Source organism: Melospiza melodia, chromosome 5 (genome assembly GCF_035770615.1).
Source record: "Melospiza melodia melodia isolate bMelMel2 chromosome 5, bMelMel2.pri, whole genome shotgun sequence".
NCBI lineage: Eukaryota > Metazoa > Chordata > Aves > Passeriformes > Passerellidae > Melospiza > Melospiza melodia.
Genome location: NC_086198.1, coordinates 21,520,815 through 21,548,700, shown reverse-complemented (window position 1 = coordinate 21,548,700; position 27,886 = coordinate 21,520,815). Strand labels below are relative to the sequence as shown.

The 27,886-nt window shown below is 37.3% G+C and overlaps 1 protein-coding gene across 5 annotated transcripts in view; it reads left to right on the top strand.

Moving 5' to 3' along the window:
* The window catches only part of RAP1GDS1 (Rap1 GTPase-GDP dissociation stimulator 1), a 90,675-nt gene that overhangs the window by 25,108 nt on the left and 37,681 nt on the right, over nucleotides 1–27,886 (top strand). For 2 of the 5 annotated variants that reach the window (XM_063156580.1, XM_063156577.1), the window contains exons 2-4: nucleotides 6,714–6,824; nucleotides 21,928–22,050; nucleotides 27,000–27,125. In XM_063156580.1, coding sequence (XP_063012650.1) covers nucleotides 6,714–6,824; nucleotides 21,928–22,050; nucleotides 27,000–27,125 — 360 coding nt within the window. Of the gene's footprint in view, nucleotides 1–6,713; nucleotides 6,825–21,927; nucleotides 22,112–26,999; nucleotides 27,126–27,886 lie in introns of those variants that run through there. The other 3 variants (XM_063156576.1, XM_063156578.1, XM_063156579.1) reach the window with 3 other exon arrangements.

Below are 27,886 nucleotides of genomic sequence, written 5' to 3'. Positions count from 1 at the left end.
TCATCTTGATAGTTTTTTCAACTACTGCTAGTAATAGAGTATCAGAAAGGATCTTTCCATAAAGTGAGAACAAAATTATTTGGAATAGTTACTTTTACTATCATTAGCTGATTTTTAAATAAAATTTATCCACTACAACTCCCTTTATCAAGCAGTTTTCTATTAAATGAGAAAAATCTATTTCATTCTTCTTCTAGGACTGGTTTTAAGCAAAATATTTTAAGGCTTTATGCAAGGCAGTAGAGTTAAGTTGATTTCACTGAATTTTGTTCTGTTTCTTTAGATCTTAAAATAATTCCAGATCTGCAGTCTTTATTTATGAAATACAAAGATACCTAAATCTGTACCATGTTTTCCTAGGAAAGAGGAAAAAAAATTTCCAAGGTTCTGCAAAATCTTCTGAAATGTCATTCTTATAGCCTTTGCAAGTCATGATTTAAGTAATAGAGGATCATTAATGTGCAGGAACCAACTACATATTACCACTTGGCACAGTGGAAATGTTTTTTATATTAGAATCTGTGGTTTATCTGTGGCTACAGTAAAAACAATACATGAAATAATTTTCAAAGTTACCAAATGTCCTACAAGGGGCGGGAGTGGGGGGAGGAAAGCAAACAGAAAATTTGCATTGGCAGCAGATTCCAAGTGTACTGACTGCTGGTTGATGCTATTTGCTTTAGGTTTCTATCCTAATTTTGAATACAGATTGACTAAGTAGCTGTTAGTGTGTATAGGCTGACCTGATAATTACAAAAACTAATTAGGTAGCTTAGTGCTCAGGTAGCAGTGAGTCATGGCATGTCAGTACTTTCAGGTAATAAAAATGAAGCCCCATGTCAGAAGAACAGATGCAGAAGCAAGAGGATAAATGAAAGAGTAACAAGTCTCTAAGACCAGATGGCATATATCTAAGATTCAGAAGGTGTTTAAGAATGAGGCAGCTGAACTGCTGTCAAAAATAGACACTCTCATTAAAATTAGTTACTATGCTAGAAAAGTAGAGCAAATGTACCTAAGTAAAAAACAGGTTGCAGAAGGAGCCCTGCAGTTAATGATCCATCATTATATCCCTGGAACTAGAAAATTTCTTGGGAAAAAAGCATTAACCTGCCTCAATGAACATGGTAAGACAGAAACTAACAGGGCTTCTGTTTAAAAAAAAAAAAAATTCTTTCCTGATTAAGATGTTGGTCTTGTATGTCTGTACAGGCCTTCTGGCATTACTAATAAAAATCTAATTCTTCACTGCTGCCCTCTGACAGAATATAGATACCTCCTGATTAGAAGCCAGATTTAAAAATTTTGTGGATGGGCTAGGAGCAGAGAGTTGTCTCTAATGATGGGTTTGGGCGGTTTGGCAGAAAATATTGTACACTTGAGAGTGCTTGAGGGCAGCTGCTACAAAGACAGAAGAGGATAGAGTATTTTTTGGCAATGGGCTGAATGTGAGAAAAAGATTCTTCTGTCCTCAATAAAATCTGTATTTGAAGTATTTTGCCTGTTGATGTGAACATTTGTATGGGACTAGGTATCCTCTGAAAAATTACTACAAGGATGTGGCTCAGTTTATATAGGTTCAAAAAGGACCCATGCTGTACATTTCTGCCAGCTTATTCAATGTCCTGGGGGCTAAAAGGTTCTCGTGATTTTGCACCAGTCTTCCATTTTCTTTGGGAAAGTGGCATCTGGGGTCATTAAAGACCAAAATTGTGCTACAGATCTCACCAGCTGCTGGGATTTCTGCTGCCAGAAGTCATTCAGGCCAAATATATAAATCTCACCCAAACAGATTATGTATCTGATCTTTGTGTCAGGTTCTCAAATAATATCACATCAGAATACACTTTTCATCAAAACCTGTGGTGAGCCTGGGTTGGATTTCCCCTATGGTTTAGTTTAGACTGAAAGTCTGGTACTAAAGTTCAAGTCTGTACATAAAATGAAGTCATTTCTGCAGTTTAGCCCATGTGCATGTATGTACTTACATTTTTAAGAGATTTATGCCATTATAACAAAAGGAGACCCAGAAAATGGCACCATTCCTTCTGCTCAATTTTGATGTCTCATTGTTTCCTGAGAGGCAGTGGAACAGACTCAAAAGACTCTGATGTTAATACAGCCACCATCCCTCTAATAGCAGAACTGCTGGAACTTGGTTTTTTATCTGATCAGCATGTTTCAGTATGTCCCATTTCAATATCTATTAATTTTGAATTCCTTATCTGTTAAGTTGCATGTACAATGCAATAATCTCTTTAATAACAACACATTCACATCTATGAAGTGTCAATGAAAAGATACAGTCAATATTAATGATATGTTCAAAATCCTTATTTTGTAGAGAAAATATCTATACTGGATAAAATGTCATATGATATATGAAAAACAAACAGTCCAGACAAAAGCTGATCATCTAAGTACTCAGCTAAGGCATTCTACATACTTTATTAACATCACTCTTGGAATAGGGTTTTTCCTGTGATTTGGGTGAAGACGCCATGGACTCAGAGCAAAATTGGCAAGTTGGTTCTTACCCTCAGAAGCTGCATTACTAGAAAGACTATTGGGAACCTTTTCAAACCTTTTGCAGTCTAACCAGCACTCCTGAGGCCCTGACCCTAAACAAAGTTGATGAACTATCAAATTTTTACTAGATGAAGGAACAGTTCTTTTGTATAAAACAAGTTAGTGACTGCAAACAGGAGTGAGTCACAGAAAAGCTCTTAGAAAAAAGAGTACAGTGAAGTGAAATGGAATATTAAAACATTCACTAATGTTACTTTCTGACTAATTTTCCCTGTAGAAATGCCTGCACAAGAGATAGCAAAAGGTTGCAAGAGATAGTAGTAATACTATGCTACCAAAAAGCAATGTGGGTAATCAAAGAATTTAAACTGCCTCATTTTTTATGAGTGTTTGTGCAGGAGTAGTTTTTGGGGAAAACAAAATGTAACCATAGATGGAATGGGCCAGACAGGTCTGACAGCTCTTGGCAGACTCCACTTGCTAACTTATCAGTTTGTAACATTAGGATACACAGGATTAAGGTGTGTGGGATTCAGAGCTATCTTGTCCAGATAAGAGAACTTATTTTCTGAAAGCACTACAGTAAGCCAGATATAAGAGACTCCCTGTGCTTAGGATCATCAACAAAATAGTTGATACTTGTATTAAATGTCAGACTTCATGCCACGCACATTCACAACATGATACCACATTGTTGATCAGATGTGCCACAGGGAACATTACTAGCAAATTCTTACCTCAGCCATCCTAACCTTGCACCCTTAGATCTTCCTAATGTGAGCTTCACACAGCTTGCATGTTGACACAATGTACCAAGTCACATTTCTCTGATACTCAGCCAAAATGATACTTTATATTGCTTTTATTTGATGGGGTTTTATTGCTGACAGTCTGATCAGCCTATGCAGCAGCAAGGCTAATGGAAACAGCTTCTATAGAAAGACAGGAGGACACAAAAGTAAGCAGGAGATGATCCAAAGAAAACAACAGGGATTTTGTACCGGAAAAGAAGCATTTGCAGCTTCTTCCCTAAACAATGGGTTTGGGCAACAGTGAAACAGCAGGGGCGGGAAGCCTTGTGTGAATATATAGTGAGAGCCCTCTGGAACACTACAGCACTTCTCTCTGAATATCCCTGTCAGTGTAATTTCAGACTATAAGGGTTTGTTCTTTTCAGAACAACAAAAGAAAAAAAAAAATTCTAAGATAACAAAACCTCTGAATCTATTGAAGATTCTTGGGTTTCAAAAGTAACTCTCTTTGAAGGTATCAATTCAGTTTAGAAAGGAGATGGACTAGGACAGAAAGAACCAAAGTAAATAAATAAGTTCTTTCTTGAAGGATGGTTTCTTCCCTCTGTGCTTTTGGCCTTGTGGCATTGGGTCAAGAGATCTGTTGTCTCTACAGTACTCCTATTATATTTTCTTCTTTTGTACAGAGTGATTAAGTGTCAAGCTGCAAGAAGTTAAGAGTTGTAGGCTTATTAGAAAGTCGAGGATTATTGTAATTTTTTTAGAAGCATATGGCTTCTAAATTAATTTTTTATGCATATGGTTTCTAAATTAATCTCTCCTATTATATTATTTTAAAAATACAACATCCAAGTGTACCTAGTGGAAGGGTAATTTGGCACGCAGTGCAACATTACTTCATAAGATATTTTAAAAGCAGTATGGTCACAAGTGCCCATTGGTACTTGAAGTTTTTCTAAAATTGCTGTTAAATGTCCATATATATTAGTGGGATGTGCACATGCTTGGTACCATGAAAAATTGATTTCCTTGTCCTAGGGAATGAAATATTTGGGTAGTCATAATTGAACAATTTTGCCCAAAGTACATAATTTTGCATATCATCTGTAATTGTGTAGTATTAAAATAGTGGACTTTCCCCAGAAAAACTTTACATGGCACTGAGCAGAAGGGAGTGGTAGGAAAATAGACTGGGCAGACTTCTAACTCTATTGCAGGTTCTGATGTGGAATGGAGTGAAAGAAATAGCAAGTATTTTATATAAAACACTCATCTCTGCACAGAAAAAATTAAATAATAAGTGTGATCTTGTGATTTATTGAGTGCAAGTGAAGTAGAAGAGGCTGTAAGAGAGAAATAAAATCTGGGTGTGGTCTCTGACAATAGTCTGCAAAATCTGGTGTGACAGTGAATTTCTTACCTTTGCATTTTCTTCTTCCTTAGATTATAGGAACCCTTGCTTTTCATATATATAGTAGATCGAGTCTTCTTATTGTAAATGTTGCTATAGCTTCAAAGTTAAGTGTGTGAATATCCAAGGAGATGAGATGCCTGTAAGGAAGGAAGAGAATTATGTTATGTGCTATGTTAGCAGAAAACTGAAGAGAAGAATATGAGAAGGAGGCAGGTGAAGAAGGTATGACAGGAGGTAGAGTGCACAATGTAAAATTGTAGTGCTGGGGCTGGTCATTGATAAGTTTTGGCTTTTGACAAATTCTAGTTGTGTATGCTGAATAATGAATTTAAGAAATGAGACTTTGCAGTGCATGTTCAACTTTACTGTTGGCTAAAGGTGATTCAAGAAAAGTGCTGTGGTAAGCCTGCTAGAGAGTAATGTGTGTAAAAGGGGAAATTAAATTTAGGGTTTTTTTCCCAGTTAGCTTGTTCCAGAAGGTGGGAGCTCAGCATAGTGAGGAGGTGGTAGGGAGGAAGGTTTTTAAGATCTTGAGGAGCCACAATCAAGTGTGGTTGCATTAAGGAGTACTGACACTCCTGGCTATAGTGTTGCTAAGAACGTGTTCATTATGAATAGACAAAATAACTGCCTGATCTTACAAACATATAAGCAATTTCATATATAAAGACTGAGCACTTTAGAAAGTTAAGAATCTCACCTTTATCTCTATGGAATATTGAACTACAAAAGCATATGCAAATAAAAATTGGAATTGGAACAAAAGCCACAGCTTTGGCTGAGAATCAAAGCAGCTCCATCAGTGAGATTCCACCCTTTTCATGGGATGCCTGCTGTGTCTTCACTCTTTTCCTTTGCACCATCCCATACATAGGCAAGTGAAGAGGAGGCAGAGCACAGCAGGTGCCAGCTCACCTGTCAAGGAGGCTTCCTACGCTGGTGGGAAGCTCTAAGCAGCACTGGCTGCTAGTCAGGCTCAGAAAATACCAGTGATGCACTGAAAAAAAACTGCACCTGTGGCTGGGTTGGGCTTGGGTCAAGGCTCTTGATCAGCCACTGGGACGAAGAGACAGTGAGACACTATTCAACATTATTTGTTTTGAGTAACACTTTCTGCTTGCTGTCAGAGTTGGCATGGAAACTGAATCAGCAATCAGCACTCATTTTGAAAAGAATAGTCCCTTCAGAGTGAGGTTAGTCATCAGTGGGCTTACCAGAGGCTCAGGCTGCAGCTGCAGCCTTAAACCTTGCTCATGAAAGGATAGAATCCTCAAAATGGTAACAGTCATACAACCCAATCTTTACTGGGCAAATAGGTGTCTTTTGAGAATGATGTAATCTCATTTGCATTTGGGCCGTGGTGGGTTTTTTTAAAGAGGGAAGAGTTAATTATCTGAAATCCACAATAGAACTTTCTTATTTCGAGAAGATGCCATCTGTTTTTATGGATCAGTTGAATTTAAAGAGGTAACACAATTCCTATAAACAATGATGCTTGTAACATTGTGGTGGAAAGTGGCATACTTCTTAAAAGGCACTAAGCTTAGCACTAGGCATCTGTGAATAGTCAAGATGGAAGCCTACACAGCATGCAGAAATTGGCATTTTCAATTACTTTGCCTCTATTGATGAAGAAGATCAAGATATGCTTATTTCTGTTCTATTTCATTCCCACACACAAGAGGAGAAGCAAAGAAACAGCTGCTGGTTTTCTGTACCAGCGAGGCTGAGAAAATACTGATAGATAAATTGCTGTTCTGTGGTATTTCATAAAGTCATGTCACCTGCTGTGACATCCTGTTCTCAGATGCAAAATGATAAATGTCTATATAAATCTGAAAAGTTTCGTTTCATCTATAACCTTTGCCTCCTGGCTGTTTGTATCCTCAGAATACAGACCATGCATGTCTTCTTCATTGATACAGGAACTGTTTACACTAACTATTTACATTCAAGACTATAGTGCTGTTACCAAATTGATGAGGACACTGATTTCTTTTTCCTTTGTGTTTATCAAGCAGATAATTTAAGTGAAGCCCTGAAAAAGCTGAAGATAACATCCACTGACAGCACAGCAGATAGCTTGGAGGGATGCTTGGATTGTCTGCTTCAAGCTCTGGCACAAAACAGTAAGTTGTATGAGCCTTTCAAATTTTAAATCATACGAGATCAGGGAATTAAAATGTGGCAGAAAGACTGGCTAAAGCAGTAGGCTGCTAGATTGTCTCTATGGAGTTTTGGGAGTTTTTAACCCATATGTCTGTAATGTTCTGGTAGCAATGAAGACAGTGACAGGTAAATACTTGAATATTTGGAACAGCTGTAGTCCATTCCTTTCTCCACAATTAAGCAGAGCACTGACTTTTTAAATTGATCATTCAAGAAAAAAAAATAACAGAGTTGGAGAAATAAGCCTCATAAGATGGGGAAAAGAATAAGGGAGCTGCTTGCTAATTCTGGTTGAAAGAGCATAGTTTCCTGTTTGTAATGGAGTTTCAATTAGCAGAACTAGCCTGGATATCCAAAGACAGTCCAAGTTTGATATGTAGTATGTAACAAAAATAACATCAGAATGGAACAAGATGTCATTTTCACCAAAATATTTAGAATGCTTGCCCCCACTCCCAGTAGACAGAAAGGGAAGGTAATGAAGATGACAGTTTGTAAGACTTTTCTGAATTTAACTTTCTTAGCCCTTCAGATTGTGGCAGAAGAAAAATATGTGTACAATTTCAGGTTCAAAAACTTTTCAGGATAGGTACAAACCACAATTAAAACATTTTATTTAAAAAAAAGAGTTGGTCCTCTGGAAATATCAATTCACTCAAAAGTACAAAGTATTGATAAGTCTTGGTTTTTTTCACATGATGGTATTTTACAAATCAAAGCCTCTTGGATTAGTTGGTGTAAAATACTTTATGAGGATTTTCGCAACTGAATATAAGCACCATCCAGATCAAGTCAAAAATGGATTATAACAGCGTCTGCATTTAATAGTAGTCCATTTTTAATTCTCAATATTTTAGAAGGAGATTATCAGCCAGAAAGTAATAAAATCTTTAAGGTTTAGATCAATCATTTTTTGAAGGTTCTGAATTTTTTTATAAGGTATATCCAATACTTTAATCCAACCTCCAATTGGATTTACTTCCACTGCTTTTAAGCCTAATACTTAATAAGTACTAAAGAGAAGATCATATGAAAAGTGACAACTTACTTGTGTAAATAACAGTTTGCTGTTTTGTCTATGAAGGTCACATAGCTGTGTCAGAGAACAAGTCTGGCAGATGCAAAATAATTTTACTCTTGTGCAATTACTCTTCTGTCTCAGTCAAGGGTTTTGCTCTTCTTTCCAAAATCTTTTCTCTTCTAGATTTGCAGCTGCCAGATCCGATAAACAGATTATTAGGATTTTGACCTCTCTCTTTGGGGTAGTTCTAGAAAATTTATTCTCTCCATAATTTCCCATGCTCTTGTGTGTAAGTCAGTGACATGAATACAGCCCTGCTGAGCTGCCCTATGATACACATCTCCGTGTATTTGCATTTGCCCAAGATTGAGGGCAACTGAAATAATGCACTGAAAATTAGATGGGTCAGATAGGAGAGGTTTTTCAAGCAGCTTGCTGGTAATTTAGGAACTAGTTTATCAATTCTGTTTCAAGGGAACTGGACACTTCCATACCTAAGTTTTTCCAAGTCTCACTGGACAATGGGCTTTAGTTATCAAGGTTGTCTGATGATTTGGGGAACAGATTTCTGGCTTGAGATAATTTTATGAGAACAGCAGTACATTCAGAAGACTTCAGAGACTGAGGTAAATTGCATATAATAGATTGATTCAACAAATAGACACAGAATCAGCTTTCTAAATGCTTTCTCACAGCTCTCATCCATCCAGTTAACATCTTAATATGGATTTGGCTGATTGATTTTTAATGATAGTCTGTATTATCATATATACAATACCTAGTTATGAGAGACACACTGTACCTCTGTGTCTGTGTATAAATTTACTCAATAATAATGAGAAATCAAATTGTTTATATAAAAGTATGTTAATTGCTATGCAGAAATCATTTAAATAATATTTTGCAAAGTTATTCTGCTCTTGTTTAGTATATTTCCATGTGTATGATTAAATTAATGAAGTATACATTTGTAGTTCAGTAAATCATCATATTAATGTGAGATAAGCCATTCAAGGAATAGGAGTTTTTTTAAGATATTTTTATAGAACTGTGATTTTGTTGGGAGTTCATGGTAGTATTGTTAATCACAGAAGTTGAAGTTTTATTCACTGCTTTAAAACTTGGAGATAAAAATATTATTTTATCTTATATAAAATTTAGTACATTACTAATATGCTAATGCAACCCAATCCCATCTACTGCCAGCCAAAATCAGTAGTTAAACCCAATGATACTACAACAAATTGAGATTTTCAGTAAAGGACAACTTCAGTTTTATATAGTGCACTTACACATGAATGTTTTAGTGACCTTTACACTATCTATTGGTATCTGCATGCATAGGTTTGTGGCTGCTGCAGAATGTTAGATTCCCTGGTCTGTAAGAGTGCAGTGAAAATTTTAGTTCCATTTATTTTGCACACAATCTTTATGTTTTCATTATGCTAAAACATTACCTTTCATATTTTCTACTGTCTACTGTCTATCATTACCTACTTCTAAAATTCTCTGCTTTCTATAGAAAGAGAAAAAAAGTTATGATGAATTTAGTAACTTTTCATTTCTTTCTATGTAATCTGCTGTGTTTTCTTTTGTTTTTCACTCTCATTTCCAAAACTGATCTGTTGATAGTCCTAGGCAGGTGTAATGCCCTGGAACACGATACCTCCTGCCTGACTTTAGGAGCTATTCTGCCATTTGTCACAGCAGTCAAATTAAGGTGCACACACACACACATATGCTATACTACAGAAGGGTGAGTCAGATACTCAGCTGAATGTGATAACTGCTGGTAAATATTTGGCAAGCCAAATTCAAATTGTTTTAACAACAGTTTGTCTAGGAGAAACTTGCATAGCTCTTCACATCTGAGACCTGGGTCTGAAAATCCTGCACAGATGGTTTCCTCAGGAGACATTGTTTTGAAATATATATATTCCTATTTATGCAGATATTTTAGTTCTTGTCTGTCACCAGCACTTCTGTCTGAGGCCAGTCATATATGGTCTAGCTTGTGGCACTAGAGAAAACTGAGGGGGTTTTTTGAAGATGAAAGAATGAAAGAGGCAACAATGACAGAAGAATGAGACATAAATATGCATTAGAAATGCTTTAGAATAATGACATACCTCATTTTGTGTGGAGTTCCTTCAGCATTCCCAGTGAAGTTAGCTAGCATTTCTGGGGACTTTGAAGCCATAAAGTTTCAGTAACATAAGTCAAGATTCACAGGTAAGGTAAGCGTTGCTTTCACCTCTGTGGATCTACCTCATTTGCATAAACTGAGATTCTGTCCACCTAACTTCTGAAAGAAAAACACAAATATTTGATCTCTGTCCCCCTGCAAGCACTCACCATCTGCTAAACTTCCCATAGTTCAGATTTTTAAGGAAAGCCTGAGGTACATGATCCATAAGCATTATTAGCAGCAAAAAACCAGAGCCAGCCATGCACTAAATGAATTAGTGGCTTATATTCAATCAAGAGGTGGAAGTCATGTATTACATGTGTTTTCTTTTAACAACTATCCATTAAAACAAGTTACTCCATTGTCTGCTCCATATAATCTGTATTAGTTCTATACAGACATGGATTGATGTGTTATTGTCTAGAAAGAATTTTGCTGATCTAGAAGCAGACTATTTACAGTGACATGGAGTGTAGAATGGTCATAACAACCAAAAAAGGCACAAACCTCCTCCAAAGTATGAGTAAGACATGCACTGAAGAAAATCAGTTTGAAAGATCATATACTTACATTCTGGAATGAAGTAAGTAAAGTATGATTGTTTTATTTTGTATCTTGCACCCAAGGAAAATATGGGTATGTACTACTATTGGATATTGGGAACAATTGGTTAATTGTCTTATATAAGGAATTACAGGAGAAAACAATACTGGCCATTATATTCAGCCAGCATATACAAATTTATATTTAAGAGTCATTTCATAAATACTAGGCCTATCAAAAAAGTGCGTTTATCCTAAGATCTCTAAATAAATGTCCACAAGAAAGGACTGCCTGAGAGAAGGAAAGCAAAAAGGAAATAGAGCCTCTTTTAAACTGCAGGCTCTCTGGGACATAATTATTGCAGTAATAACAAAAAAAAGTTACTGCTAGTCCAGACATGCTGTGTTTCAGATACAAGAAGTTACAGCAGACATAAATAACCCAGTTTGGATAAATGAGAAATCTGAAAAATCTGCTGAGAATGTTATTTTTGGCTCTGCTGTACTCAGCGTAAGAGGCTGAAAATGCCCACTAATCCCAGCTTTCAGCACCTGGCTCTGATGTAGCTGAAGTGGAAAGGCTGGCACATGAATTTGAAATATTTTTTTACATACACTTTTTAGAAGATTAAGAATATGAGTTTGCATATTTGTGTGAAAAAATGGTTAAAGCAAAATCACAGCAATAAAGATAAGCTTACATGAGAGGGCAAGGCCTGAGTTTTGAAAAGGATTTAGAAAGATTGGAAATATATGAAATAATGCACTTTACCTTAAAGATGTGGCTGACTAAGATGCCTTATTTTCTACTTGTTGAGCTTTGCTGATGCCTGGTAACTCAAGGAACCATCACATGACAAATGAAAATTTTTAATTCATGCTTGAAACTGGAAATCTCAGCATCATTCAAAGGCTACTTCTAATGGCTTAGAAGCTATTTTTCTTCCCATAATGCACATAGTTTCATAATAGTATTTTGCTTTGCCCCAGAATGTATATGCTGGAGCCATGCTTTGATTAGAATATACTGGCTGTGTTGTATCAGGGAAAATAACATTGTTACATATTTCCTGAGCAATTTCTAGTAAGCTTTTGCCATCACTTGCTGCTGTTCCAGCCTATAGGGACCATGGGCTTATCCCTCCTACCTAACGCTTCTTGTTCAGGTTTTCTCTTGGGAGTCACCAGTGGGTTTTCTGAAATGGGTTTGTTCCTATTTGATGGCATCCCAGAGGAGGATGTGTTGGCATCTGGAGTGCTTAAGAAAATCTTGAATATCTGGAGACACAGCAGATTTCCGACATTTCTTTGGCAGTGGTGAAACTTCTCACTGAATGCCCTAAAACTTTGGTAGGCACCTGCTATAACAGGTATCTAGTTTTCTCTCTTTAATTATTCTGGTGGATTTCCAGTTCTCACAACCATATCTTTACACAGAGGTTATATTTCAGTTGGAAATTAATTTTATTCTGCTCTTCATAGCTGTGGCTTCCATATATTGTTGAATTTATTTAATACTTAGGCTTCCTATATTTGATGTTTGTTTTTCTGATCTTCAGTGACCACAGAAAATGGAATGGTTCCTCTACTGGAGCAGAAAAATCACGAAGAATGAGAATTTTGTACTTCTGTAATTCAGAGCTCAACTAAAAAACCCCTGAAATTTTAAAATTTATTATTCTTGCTATTACTTTGTTGATATTATTATTTATTAATATGTATTAGTATTAATAAATATTAATTAATCTTGTGTATAATATATTATTAATAATATGTGTTGTTGTTATTATTATTAATTAGTAACCTTTGATTTGTAAAAGAAAAAATCAAGATGTACCTATTTTTTATCTATTTACCTCTTTTTTTTGGACATTCTTGATAGTTCTGTGTACACACTCTTTTATTTATTCATTTCAGAGTCAGGTAGGCAGCTGTCTGCTTAACTTGAACACTAAGTGCCATCTGATTTCAGTGAAGCCTTGTACCTCTTTAGTACACAGAGGATTAAGAAAGTCATTTCATCTTTTGTTTCCACAACCCTCCACATTAGCAAGAAAATACTTATCTTCCTGCCCCAAACATAGAAAAAATTAAGTTGTAGAACCTTTTGTCATAGCAGAGTTATTCTAAGGCACAAACAACTAAAATCACTTTCATGTTTTCCTATTGGCTAAACATCTTAAGCTTTCTCTGTTCCCTTTTGTGGAATGGAGCATGGAGAAAAAGCTCCACATTTCAGAGCATGCTCAAGCGAGCATATTCTTAAACATCAGCACACTAATCTTTCTCTGTTTTGGAGAAATTGTATGAACAGAATAAGAGTAAAATGATGTGATGTGGCCAACAAACAATGCTTTCCTGATTATGAATGCTTGCACACTATTAAAGCTTAAAACAATAACTGTCTATAGGCCCTATTCTGACCACAGTTGTTTTGTATAAATAAAAAAGAGCTTTGAGCATCCCTGCAGATTCAGCACACTTTACATGTAAGCTGTGACAAGGCAGTGCATAAGCACATCAAGAGAGCTTAGCACAACCAAGGGGGTAGGCAGTGCTACTAATTGGATTAGTGGCCTTAAAACAACTGATAACTAGTAGAATTACGTTCACTGACAAATAGCATTTCCCTGCTTTCTTATTCCTCTTTGATCTTTAGTATCTCCCTTTCTTCTTAGCAGCAGTCTCCCTTCCAGGAGGACTTTTGATCCTCCTGGGGTGTGCCTCCAGCGATCCCTGGTATATGTCTCCCAGCTGTGATCTTGGAAGGAGAAGGAGGCCACCTGGTGCCTTAAGTTTTAGCTTCCATATTTTTCAGATTCTGTGCTGCCTTGGTTTGTAACTCTGAACTCCATGTTAATTGTTGGTAAGTTGTCCTCACAGGGTAGGTAGACAAAAAAATCCTTTTCCAACCTGAGAACCAAGGACAACCATTGCAAGCCTCAAGTCCAAAAAGCATAAACAACAATGAATTGAAGAGAGTGAGCAAGGAGGATGGGACTTCATGACCTGAAGCTATAATTGGACAATTAACCCCAATATGCAAATGGACCTGAACTTATAAAAGTGTGGGACCTTGTGATCGGTCGTCCATTTTGCTTGACCATTTTGGGTCCATCTTGGGTGTAGCCCTGGCTGGGCTCTTGTACTGCCCAAGGTATATCCTTTAAGGCCTTTTAATAAACACCTACTTTATTCTTTAACTCTGTCCAGCCTCTGTTCTAGGTCAGCCTCTCTAGGCATCACACCCATGGATGTATACTCAGACCCAGCAGGCACAGACCTGCATGTTAGTCCTGACATGTAAATGTCTCAGCTTGAACATTCAAACAAGCAACAGACATTTATGGTGTTATCCATGAAGAGGAAACATGCAGATGAAAGCTACAACATCCTCCTCCAATAAGATAAAAACTAAACAGTATCATTGCTAACTGTCTCCTGAAATTTATAGTTCTCTGCTGAGATTAAAGTGTTCTTTAGGTAGATGGTGTCCTTAGCCTATGACAAAGATTTTATAACTTTATTATTATTCCTGCTTTGTCTTGGAAACTACAAAAATATTAAGAGCAGCACTAAGGCATCATAGTACCTTGTAGGATTTGGTTTTTTACGGATTGAAGACATGAACTAGTGTCTGTTTAGCTACTACTAAACCTTGCTTGATTCAGCATCTTTGGAATTCAGTGGAGTGGGCATAATGCATTTAACATCTATTCAAACCAAGGGAGGGAGAGGGAGTAGAAATGAAAAAGGAAGAAATGAAACTAAATGGATGAGTAAGAGGGAATACAGTGGAACCTATGATTTTTATTCTAGTGGAAGAAGTTAAATGGCAGAAGGTGGAAACAGATACAAAGATAAAATTTTTGAAAAAAAAACCAAAAAAACAAAACCAAGCTAAATGCATGTACCTGAGTGGCTGGTAGGAAGCAGTCAAACCAAAACCCCACATCTCAGACTAGGAAGAATTTCTAGTCTGCTTCTGACACAGATAATCTCTTCTAACAGAGGCAGGGGTTCAAATTTAATTGGGCCAGCTCAGCCAATCAAGCCATTAATCTTACCTGCAAAGATTTCTACTCAAATGCTCTGCTAAAAGTTGGGGATCCTGATGAATATTTTTAAGAGGGAGTTTTGACTTAAATACTGTGTTATAAAGTGTTCCTTCTTTTTGCAGAAGAATGTTTGTTGTATTTTATCTCATGGACTGTTGCTTTGTCATGATATTGTACACACATTATTGTACACTCCAGAAATGTTTCCTCATTAAGAGCTGTATATAATATTTTTTTACAATATAAGTACACTAAATCAAGGTGGCTGCTTTTTATTGGACTGTCTCCCAGTAAACTGGCTTACCCTAATGATACTGAATGGTAATCACTGCTGCTTAGTGGGATTATATTTTACATAAATTCCCCTTAATAGTGATGTATTTAGTTAGTGCCAGACAGTTAAATGTTTATCCAAGTGTTAAATTCCAAGTGCTATTCATTGAATACACAATGTGCCAAATAAAGATTAACTATTATATTTTTTTTCTTTGCAGAAGGCATCAGTGAATAGCAGTTCCAGATAACAGAATTGACAGATCTTTTTTTTTTTTTTCAGATTGCCTCTGTATTGCATTTTCAAAAGGCAGGCCTTTTCTTTTCCTTCTGTATTGCATTTCAAAAATGCAAAGGAAAACCCCTACATTTACCAAAAAATTTATATTTAGAGATCATGTAATTCACAATTTCAGGTCTGCAGTTTCATTCTTAGCTTAGCTCCAGACCCTTATAACTTAAAAATGTGATCTTTTTAAGATTAGGTTTTCTTTAAACTACTCTAATAGCACAGCTCACTAAAAATACCAGCAGATTAAAAAATTCCTGTAGACATACTCTTTCAATAAGCAAAGAGTAGAATTTCACAGTAGGCATTTTAGCTCACTTAAGAGCATTCTTTAGAGTTTGCTTAAAAGGAACATGAAACATTTCCTGCATATAAAATGATCAGCTTTCAAATTTGATTTGATGTTAATAAACTAAATCAAATTTGGAGAAAGGATTTTCTTCCATAGGACCAGAATTTGTTATACATTTTGAAGAACTAAAGCATGGGAATACCCTTTACCCTGGGACCTCTAGTAAGTTCAGTCAGTACAAGCAAGAGAGGAGGCAGGGGAAAACATCCATGGAAGCCGAATACAAAACAAGAATATGTGAGTGTATGACATTTGTACTAAGATGCCAGACAACAAACTTGGCAGCTGAGGCACTGACATCAAACTCTTTCAGCAACCTTGCTACTGAAGTGGTTACATCCTGGAGAGGGTGAGTCAGAAAAGGGGAACAGCTCGGATAAATCTACCAGCTACATGCCAGGGCTGGATACTGGATGCAGTTCAGGAACTCAGGGGTGCCAAGCTGCCTAACTTGAATATTCTGCCTTGTGCTGTGACCTATTCATGGAAGTATATGTGCATTTCTCTTCATTGAAGGCAAAGATGTCACATACTTTTTACTTCATTGGTACCTGCAGTAGGCTATCCAATTGGTAGAATCTCATCCTGAAATTCACTTTTGTCCTTTGGATGTAGCTTTTGGAGAATTTAATCATCGGGACTCATGCAGTTAGTTGATTGATAAATCTGTCTCTCCATCTGTCCTTCCTTCCTTGTTAGAGCTGAGATTTTAATTACAAACATCTGTGTACTGTCTCTTTCTTCATTAAAAATAGGAAGTGAAGTTGCCCTGTAGCTGCTGACAGAGACAAAACAGAGCAAACACCATGATGGAAACATTTGTACAGCTAAGGGAGAATCCTCCCTCCTTGCCTAATAGGTGTCTAATTTCAAGGATAAGTGAACAGGGAGATTTTGGGGATTTTCCCATGAGAGGAGGAGCATACCAAAAAGAAATCAAATGTCTTCAGTTATTTTTATACATAAATTATTATTATTATTATTAAAGGACTTCTTTTTCCCTATTTAAGTAACTCTTGATAATTGGAACAGACTCTTTGGTTAAGGTTTGTTAAGCAAAACCTCCTTATCAGTGGTGCATTCTTTGTTTCATGAGAGCATATAATTTGTTCTTCTGAGCTTCTTTACAACTCACTTTTTGTGCTTTTGTAGCCGGGCAAAATCTTCATTTAGTGGTATGAAAAATACAGTGGGAGGCTGTGGAGAGGGGGGCAATGTTTCTTGAGGGAGGCTGTATATGGAGAGAGCATCAATGCTTATGCTTGGTCACATGAACCTTCTTACTGTGGTGGTTAGGAGCATGTGCCAGATCAAAAGATATCCCCTGTTCCCTTCATTTGCTTCCCTTCTGCCTTCTGAAAGAGCAGATGGAAGGTTCCTTTCATGATATATGTGGTTCATCATTATTTATTCATGTGTTCATCTTTCTCTTTCTGATGAGAGTACATGTAGGAGGAACATTATCAAGCCAAGGTAAATTTTTGCAGTAGTTCCAGTAGGTTTATAAAACATCTTTGCAGCTAGAAAGACATGCATTTTTCAAAAGACTACATGGCAAACACAGATTGCTTAAAGAGGACCCTCACAAAGCTGTTTATTCATAATTTTGTGGTGTGAAGCTCCACAACATGGGAATTATTGCAGTGCTAGCCACCACGACTGTAGGGTTACTAATAACAGTGTAACTTAGACTCATTGTTCATAGGGGATAAGGAATGGTGAGCCTACAGCTTTCTTCTGCTAGCAAGGCACTGCTGAGAGACATGCTTTGCCTTTCCCTTCCCCCTTTCTGCCTTTTATTTCAATTGAAGGTGTACAAAATAATACAGAGAGGAGAGAAGAGTGGATAGAGAGAAGTGAAATTTCAGAGGAAAGAGAGCTGAGAGGGAAAAGAGTGTAGAATTTTAATTTGAAACATATTAGATTTTTTCCCTATGATTTCTGCTACTTAATTAACCAGTCTGATAGCCAAGATGCTCAGCTCTCCAGCTCTGATCTGTGGCATTAAAGATTTTCCTGCCCACACCCTTAACTATTCTGACTTCAGGCACTGCAAAAACCACAAAAAGCAAGCATGTTGACATTCTATTCACTCAGCTGTGACATCAATAAGATTTTGACACCACATGATCTGACATACCCTTTGTCTTGATATCAAATGATACAAGGAGGCATCTAAAGCAGCAGGCTTTACCTTAAAGGGCTTTCCTCTCCAATTATGCTGTGTTAGACTGTGTGCAAAAGGGCTGCTTTTCATGCAGCATTATTACAGTCCTACAGTTTCTTTGCTTTAAGAGGGGACAGCTCTAAGTGTGGGCTGGTGTAAGCAGACTGAAAATCAGTCTTTAAAAAAAGCATTTGAAATCACAGATACATCACAGATAGCAAAAGGATTATGAGGTGTGGCACCCTAATGTCAGGCTATCTACATTGCTAGGTTTTTTCCAGACATAAATTTAATAAATTTTAAAGGGGATGCAGTTCTGCTAAAAAGGAATGTTGGCTGTGATTTCCTTTTTGGCCAGTATAGAAACACAAGAGGAGAATATGTGGTAGAGATTTGCCTAGGTCTTTCTTGCTCCTGTAGAATTTTTACATGCTCCAACTACAATTGAAATAGCAATTTAAAAGATGACAGCTGAAATAAGTTTTCAAAATTGTTTACCCTCTAATAATTTACTAGGAAGCCCAGAATGAAACTAGCATGCAGAAGATTGATATCCTTAATAAATAATACCTCTTTAGTGCATATACACAGAGAGACAGGAAGCCAGGCAGGCTTTCTCCAGCCTCTGAAGAGAACAAATAAAGGGAAGAGTTGAGGGTTGCCTATGCTAAAGTCTCTAGCAGTTTCTAATTCTCAGCAAAACCTACCTTATTTCTCCTAGAGCCAGGCAGTGGTAGGGGTACCAGCCCTGTGGCAGCACTGATGTGTGGTCTCCCAGTCTCAGGTTCTGCAGAATCAAAAACAACTGATGGTTTTTACAATCATAGTGAAAATACTGCTACATAAACGTAACAATCTATTGTCCGCTCGAAAGAATAACACCACACACACTTCATTTTTGTTCCTGTGTCCCTGTATCTTTTATATATTTATACAGGACAGGTGTTACGTGAAGCTGAGCCCAAAGGAGAGTCACACACAGGACTGTTCACACATGTTTTGTAAGTGAAGCAATTGTCCCATTTGGGCACTAAAAGAAATGCTTATACACCTACAGCTGTGCTGAAATCATCTTCAAGACCTCCAGCTTGGTATTCTCTTCTACAGACATGCATTTTAACACTTTGTACCCAAACTGAGTGTACAGTTGACTCTGCAGACAAGCAAAGGGTGGTTGAAGATCTTTGTTTAGACTTCACAGGGCATCCCTGTGCATTATTTGCCTGTCAAGTCTTCCTCCTTTAAAAGAATATAAAAAAATACTGAGCAAAGTTGCTGTATTTAGCAATGCAATTTTAGGTTTATAAATAAGGTGTCTTGTTTCAATTAAAATACCCTTCCTTGTTTAAGCATTTCAAAACTCAGAAAGATTGGTTGATTGTAACAAAAATATATCTGCTAATAACATGACTTGCAAAATTAATTTGTATATTATAGCACATCCTTTTTTTTCCCAACTACTTTATTAGAACTTTAATATGATGAACACAAAATCCCTGGAAAAAAGTGGATTTTTTTGCAGATACTAAACAGAGTAATGTACACTAGGATGAAAGAGTAATTTTCCTGGCACATTCTCTTCAGATGCCTTATATGGAGGATCTACTATAAACTACTTGCAAAGATTTAGTGTCATACTGTCATCTCTCTATTTTGAAACTGAATTAATTTGTATATTACACCAAGTGTAAATTGCATGTGTTCTGCAGAGGAAGAGCAGTGCTTACTTAGACTTGGAGTAGACAAGCTGAAGCACCCTGTGGCATTTTTTACACCTAAGGCATTTCCTGGCAAAAATGCCTCAGAGAGCACTGTGGGCTGATAGTAGTAATTCTTCTGCCTGATGCCAGAGTAATGTGCTTTTCCTCAAAATAATGATGCTTGAGCACCCACCCGGGGTAGAGTAGAGGTGGGGTGTTCTGCACTCACTGCTGATCTAATTAATCCATCTTCCCTCTTTTATGACTAGTAAAAGTTTGACATTGATACCCAACTGACTAACAAGAAACATTAGGATTTTGGTTTGAAGGGATGAGTGAGTATATGTAGGTGTGCCTCTTCTACAGCTTCAGAGTAGGAATTAAGTCACTGGTCAGTTTTCATCTGTATGATCCCATGTAACTGATTTCCCAGTTTCTGAGAGGTCTGTCAGGGCTGTACTTTTATGGTGGTCACTTGCTTTTCTTAATAAAATAAATCAGGGTGTATCTGCTGCACACAACTTGCCTGGAGAAGCATTTAATTTTATTTCCCCACTTCTTGCAGGATATATTTAGTTCTACTCATGTAATTTATGCTTTGCACAGTAATGAGTCCATCAAACTACAGACCAAGAAAATAGGATTGGATATTGTATATCTCAGAAGTGTGACAGGAGAAAATGCATTAATGTCTCCTGCCTACTAATACACATTCACATATAGCCATATTTTGCATTTTGAGTTCTGTACTTCAAGAGTAAGGGAGAGAGAAGCTCTTCCTTAACAGACATCTAAGATGTCTGGACTAGTCTTTAGTCCTGATATGATTTTTTCTAAATTTAAACTTTCATTTTGCATGCCTATATCCACTGGAAAATATTGCTACTAAGTATATGCTACATGTCAGAGTTTATAAAAGCTCTCAAATAAGCCATAAGCTCCTTTACATTTTATCTTCTGAGAGGTTTTTTCCAGGGTATTTCAAAAATTGCAGTTAACTGATTGCAAGCAGGTTAATAATAATTAGCACTTACATTACACATGAGATGCTGAGATTACTCTTTACTGATGCCTAATCTGTTTGTATCAGATGTCATCACTGACATACTGTAGCTGAGTGGTCCTAGCCAAACAGCAACATCCCAAATAAGAATTTTATACAGAAATGGGAGGCATAACTGCAGTCCAGACTACAAGTTCTCTGTTTTCAGTCTGTTTTCTGTCATGTAGACATAACCAGCTCTCAACACTGAAGCATGTACATACTCTGTGCAAGCCACAAAACCCATGGGAGTCACCTCTGCCAGGCTTGTGCTGCCTTCTGTTCCGGGGCAGCTTGAGTGGATCTCTCCCAGTCTCAGAGGCAGCAGAGTGATCCTGGGGCTGGCACAAATCAAATTCAATTGCAGTCCTGAGAGTGGGGAAAGGAAAGAAGAAGAGAAGAGGGAGGGTGGTATGTTATTATCAATTTACAGGTGAAGCACAGCCAAAGAGTGGTTGCAAACAGCATTTAGATGGATTTGTTTTGCTTTGCAAAAGTCATCAACTGGAGCATCTGTAAACTCTGAAGAATGCAAATAACTTCCCTTATAAATAGCTTAAGAAGTCATGCTGCTTTCTAAAATGATAGCTGCCATCTAGTTGTACTGTCACACTAATAGGCCATGTGTGACACTCAAATAGGCCATTTTTAAAAGCGTTAGCAAAATATGTCATAGCATCTAGTAGCTTGTCTTTAACTGCAGTTGAATAAAGTTGTTTTTCAGTTTGTTACAGAGCATTGCTGTTGGCCAGCAATATTAGGTGGGCCCCTGTTAGGGAGCAGCTGCACAATTCCTCTTACTACATGCAGAAAGGGGAAAGCTTTGTCACAGATCTTTGATACCTATTGCAGGAAATCAATGTTTTTCCCTTTCCCTTCTACTGAGTCTATACTGGAGCCACTCAGTAACAGAGTAGCATAGAAGATATTTTAATGAGTGTAAGAGGAGTCTAAAACCAGGATCATCTTAGCTCTCCCTCTTCTCCAGTTTCTGATTCCTACATTGCATTAAGCTGTACCCTAAACTGTGAGAACTTTCCCCATCATTCCTTGAACACATTTCCAATAATTCATCTCTTCAAAGAGTCATTCCTTGACTTTTACATAATACCTTTACCTGCTGTGTGTCATTTTATGACCTTTACTCTTACAGTCTCTCCAGTATTTTCCCCATGTAAGCATGAGTATGTATCTGTATATACTACATAGCAGTCACCTTATAAAGGTCAATTGATTAGAAATGGCAAAGTATTAAGTTCTATGAGTACATCAGATAAAATAAGTATGGTAACTGAACTAATAGTTGGCTTCTTATATGGGAAATAATGCCTATCATAATAACTTTTGAGAAGACTTCCCTTCTGCTTTTCTTTCTATTCTTCCCCAAAGCAATTTGATGTACAAGTCATTTTTGTGTGATGTGTTTTTCAGATATGGAGACAAGTGAAAAAATCCAGAAAAGTGGAGTTCTTCAGGTGTTCGCGAGTCTGTTGACGCCACAATCTTCCTGCACAGCAAAAGTAGCTAACATCATAGCAGAAGTAGCCAGAAATGGTGAGGTTTTCTACAAGAACTTTTCTGCTGGAACATCTTCAGTTTTTCACCTCACTTGTCAGTATGTTTTACTTCATTTATGTTTTCATTTTATAGATTAGACACCTTTCATGTCCTTCCCTTTCACTCTTTTTGTTTTGTCTAATTTTTTTCTGTACTTGTTAATACAATCAGAACAGCAGTTGGCTGCTGGAATTTCTCTTTCATTCTGTTTAGTTTTTGAGACAGTAATGTAATTTATTGGACAGAAATAGTTGACCACTGATGAAATGCATTTCTATATGCAAAACATGTAGAAAAAGAGACATGCACAATGTGTACAGCCAGTTGTGCATAGGGTTATAGCAGCAGCATCTATACAGGTGGTTAAGGGATAGTAGATAATTTCTTTGGTCTGAGATTTGTCCTAAGATTATAACCCTTATGAGTCTTTGATACCACATTGAAACCAATTAGTCCTGCCTAAAGAGCATTATATGTGTTAGAGTCTTAAGTCCCAAATAAGAATCAGCTCCATTTTGGTATGTATTATATACATACACTATATAATACAACATCAGAGGTAATCAAAAAACTATTTAAATTTTTCTATAGACAGGATTGTCTTAAAGCTCACTCAATACATGTGTATCTTGAGCCCAGAAGAATGGCCTCATACCTGCAAGCAGACACTATGGGCAGACCCTGTGATGAGGGTAGAGGACATTTGTGGCTGACTTTTCTCACTCCTGGACTTGCTGCTGTCACAGCTGAAGAGGCACAGATTCCATTTTGGACTTTCTTTCACCACAGGCTAGAGAGAGAAAAGTAGAATGTTACTTAACTGCTGTCCCGGAAGCCTCATCCCTCTCCCTTTGCAAACTCTCATGTTGATGCCCCTTCAGAGAAAGGGCTACATTTTTGTTGACTACTTTCACATTCCATTTCCACCTTTTCTGAGGAATCACAAACTACAGCTTCTTACTGATACCCCATGGTGACCTCCACCCAATTTACTGGTTTTAAGACAGAGTTATATATGGTTATTCAGAAACAACACAAATGAGAAAAGGAAAGAGATATGTTTCATTTTTAAATGTTAAAATTATTTAGATAAAGAGGCAATAAAATATGTATACATAGAAATTTAAATTTAGAAATGTTTCAGAATGATAGAGATTTAGGCAAATATATCATGGTTTTTTTCTGTACTTAGTGAATTCATAATAAGTCTTTTTAGAACAACACTGTCAACCATATGTCCTCACAGTTGGTCCTTTTAGCTCCTACCCAAGAAGGGAAAAGTTAAGAATAAAATCAATGCTCACAATAGCTAAACTGATTACTATGTATTGTTTCTGCAAAGATTCCCTTACAGAGCATTTTAGCCAGTATCTGAAATCACACATGAAATGTCTGAATAGTTTCTAATGTCCTTTTCCCTGACAGCTTTTAAACTGATGAATTATGTACACTCTCAGAAAAGCTGGCATTTTACCTGGTTCATCATACAAAATAGCTTTTGTCTTTTCCTTAGAGTCATTAGCAGGTGTAACTGGGACCTCAGCCCAGATTAAAGTGAAGGTATTCAGAAATTATTTAAGCTCCCAGTGCTTTCAAGACTGAGGTCATCTGGGTATTTCTCATTGGTTTCTAACTCCGTTGAAACAGTTGCTTAAGCAGGATAGGAGGGAGTACCTCATTTGAATTCTGTTATTTTCTTTGTTTTATTGCATAAAACAAAGAGTTTAATGCTTATATTGTACCAGTTTTCAACAAACTTTAGGGCACTTTGAGAAATTTGTGTTCAATGGATAGTAGGCATTAAACCCATTTCCTGAGTGTTAATGTCATGCAGTACTGACAGAACTTGGAGCAGAGACTGTGATTTTGGATGTTACAGAAACAACAGCATCTTTTCCTTCCCCACTTCTTGTTTTCCTCTTACATTCCCCTCATCTGATCATATGCATACCCATCTGATCACATCAAATCTCTCTACTTGCCTTGGCAGCTTTGTCATGCTTCATCTTTTCACCCCTCCATGCTCTTGCTGTTTCACCTCCTCTGCTCACATGACTCTTCCTCCTCCCAGCTTGAGCTCATATTTGTTTCTTCTATTTTAAACACCCAAACATACAAAACTCCCTTTAGTCACTCATGTCTCTCCAGCTACAGCTATTTGCCTTTCAATTGTGAGCATCATGAAGGCTCAGGTGAACTTGTTACATGGAGTTTCTCTCTCCACCGTAGACCTTTTAAACCCTCTTCCAAGGTTTTTAGTCTTGTCTGCTTTGCCAGATGCAGGAATGAGAGAACATCATCTTCACAGTCTGTAATACTATGACACAATTACATTTCAGTTTCAAAATCCTGTCCTTCTTTTGGTTTATGTTACTCTGTTCTCAGTGGTTCTTCTCTTAACTCCTTAAGCAATTCTTTTTCTTAACTCCTTAAGCAATTCTGTTTTCTTCCGAGGATCTGCTTCACTTCTCTCCCAGTTTAGTGGAAAGCTTTTAAAGACTCTGTTCTCAATTACTTCCTCATTCTTCTATTACTTCTGTGTAGTATCAGCTGCAAAAGTAGGTGCAGTTACCACATCTGTTTCACAGATCTATTTTGATACATATGGCAGCGTTTCTTTTACTTCTTGCTCTTACATGACCTCGATAAATACAAATTTGCTCAGCGATTGACCAATGATTTTGTTGCTGTAAAAGCTTCCACTCTCCAAACGGAGGGAGGGTGGAGGAGGGGTTTCTTACTCCTTTTCAGCATGTGAGGAAGAACCTAAACAAACAGCAGAATAGACTGAGACCTCTCAGTATTTTACGAGAGAACAAGTTTCATTTCCTGATACAGACTAGGAAAAGAAATCCGCCTGACTTTGATGATGTAGAGACTATGGTAAGTTAGTGAGTATAAAGGAAAGTGATGCAGGGATAGCTGAGGAACAGGGAAGTATTTAGAGGCAATTGAGAGGAAAAGGCTAAGGGGACAGAGCAGACAGAGGAAGAAACTAAATACATCTAATAAATAAACATTGCAATGAAGTTGAAAGTGGGCAATAAATATACTGAATGTCACAAGGACATGGCAAGACCAGTTTTAAAGACCAAATGTATCTGATATTTGTTTTGTTCATTACAATGGATAGTATCACCATCTATCACACTATAGCATCTAGCCACAGTTCTAAAATGTTACAGTACCTTGGGAAGGTGGGTTAATTGTGCTCACATCTATCTTTTCTTGGACCTGTGCAAGTGTACAGATAGTGTTGATTCTTCTTAACTGTGTGTTGATGTATCAGAGTCATATCATCACATGATCATTGCTTACCTCCGACAATTCTTTAGCTAAAATAACACTGAAGGGTTAAATACAAAAGAGACTAGATTTTGTAGCTACCAAAACATCAAAGAACATTGTAATATGTGCAACAGAGTATTTGAGAAGATGTATTTGTATTTCAAGCATTGTATGAAATCTTTGAATTATTGGCATGAGGAATTCTGTTGATCCAGAATCAGAAAAATTTTCTCATCTGTTTTTAGGGGGATTGTACACCCTGGTTCATTCTGTCTCATAAATGATTAAGTAACACAAAGGTTAACTGATTCTGAAAGATCCAATACTGTTTAGGATCAGGAAGAGACATATCTTGCCCCTCTACTCAGCCCTGGTGAGGCTGCATCCTAATTAGTGTCCTGTTTTGGCCTCCTCTGTGCAAGAGAGTCATGGAGCTCCTGGAGCAGGTCAAGCAGAGGCTACCAGGGCGAGAGGAAACTGGAGCATCTGTTACAAGGAAAGGCTGAGGGAGCTGGGTCTGTTCAGCCTTGAGAAGAGATGGCAGAGAGGGGACCTTACCAATGAATGAGGAAGAACTTCTTTATTGTATGAGTGACCAAACACTGCAACAGATTGCCCAGAGGGGTTGTGGAGTCTCTTTCACTGCAGATATCCAAGAACCATCTGGATGCAATCCTATGCCCTGTGGTCTGGAATGACCCTGCTTAAGCAGGAAGGTTAGACCAGATGAGCCATTGCAGTCCCTTCCAATCTTACCCACTCTGTGATTCTGATAATTTGCAGTTCAGAACAAATTAAAAAATATATTGACCATTTGCCTTACAATACATGTCTAAAGGGTGCTCTTTAGTAAACTGTGAAATAAGACTGGTGTTATCAGGTGGTTCCTTCTATAAACCACCTTTTGAAAATGTGCAGCACAGTCCCTGCCTGGCTGTATCTCCTGCAGAACAGCCCTTTATGTCTCTGACACCAGGATAGTTCTCTATGACTTGCACAGATGTAAAATAATTCTTTGCTTCTCTGTGGTAAAGCAGGAAGGAAGGGCAGAGAGCTTCCCAGTGGATGGGTGCTCTACCTTTCCTCCCATGGTGGGTATCAGTTAGATTGTGGAAAGCTACAGGCTTTTGGGCTCTCATAAACTCTTGTATTTCTCATTCTCTTTTCTGTTCTTTTCTTCACCTTCGCAATAAAAGCCTGTTACTGAGCTTTTTTTTTTAATCTCTTGAAGCAAAAGCTTTTCTGGAATTCTAATTAAGGCAATAGAGAGTAAAAAATGCTGCTCTAGAATACTAGCTTTAAGTCATCTTTTGTGTTATTTAGAAGTTCTAGTTTATGTTTAATATGTTGTGAATTCACTGTTCTTTGCTGCACTTCTTTGTGATGCTAAAAATATGCTTAGTCTGATCTATGTTAAATTCGTTTCCATGGAAGTCAATTAATGCCCTTAATTCCTTCTAAATTAGCAAATAATGGAAAGAATTAAGCCCAAATCCTGATTTGGGCTTATTCTCTAGAAACTTACATGAGAATTTACACTGTTTGTCTGTGCACGTGTTTAAGGCACACAAAAGGCCCAGTTGCCAGGCCAGTGTCGCTGTAATTGATGGGATTGGGAATAGCTGGCCTGGCATTAAGAGGCTTTGCTTTATTTGCAGAATTCATGCGGAACCCCTGTGTGGATGCTGGGCTGATCCCTCCCTTGGTGCAGCTGTTAAACTGCAAAGACCAGGAAGTTTTGCTCCAAACAGGACGTGCCCTGGGCAATATATGCTACGATAGCCGTGAGTGTTGAAATCTGCTCTATTTTGTACTTGCTCTTGTTGAAGGGAGGGGAGTGTTTTGGTGTTCTGTGTATTGTGTGCTGCGGGGTTTCCTCTTTTCTTGGTTTTTATTTACCCCATGATTCTTCTGATTGGATGAGAAAATTGAACATCACACTTGCATAATGCTTTTGTGACAGAAAGATTAAAACATGTTTTCAATATTGTAATACAACTGGATATAACATAGAAAGGTTTTCTGATCCTGGTTTTGTTTTGTTGTTTTTTTTTTTTTTCAAACATAATTAACTGGGTTTTTAAGGAGCAGATGCTACATATGCAGAGGCACTGAACAGTTAATTTTTGCTCAGACAGAATGTGTTGGAATGGAACAGAGTCAGAATGGAATACTCATATTCTAACCAGTCTCAAATCTGTGCAGAGCTGCATATGTGGCTGAAATGATGCCTGAGTTATGTTGCTGATTCTCAAAATTCTTACATGGCCAATCAGTTGTTCCAGGAGTACATATTTGTATTTTTGGTAGTCAAGGGTGGGGGGGGACATTGGTTAGGCTTTTTAGCTTTTTATGGGCACAATAATTTTTTATAATGAGAAGCAACTGAAATTTGAAATGCAAGTGTGACTGCATGTGCTGATTACATGCATGGATGTGTCATCTGCAAAACCAAACCAGCGGTTGCAGTGTTTTGAAAATGCAATCTCATTATTCCTTACTTCAAAATTTTGAAAAAAAACTTGTGCACAATAAATGTGGTGCA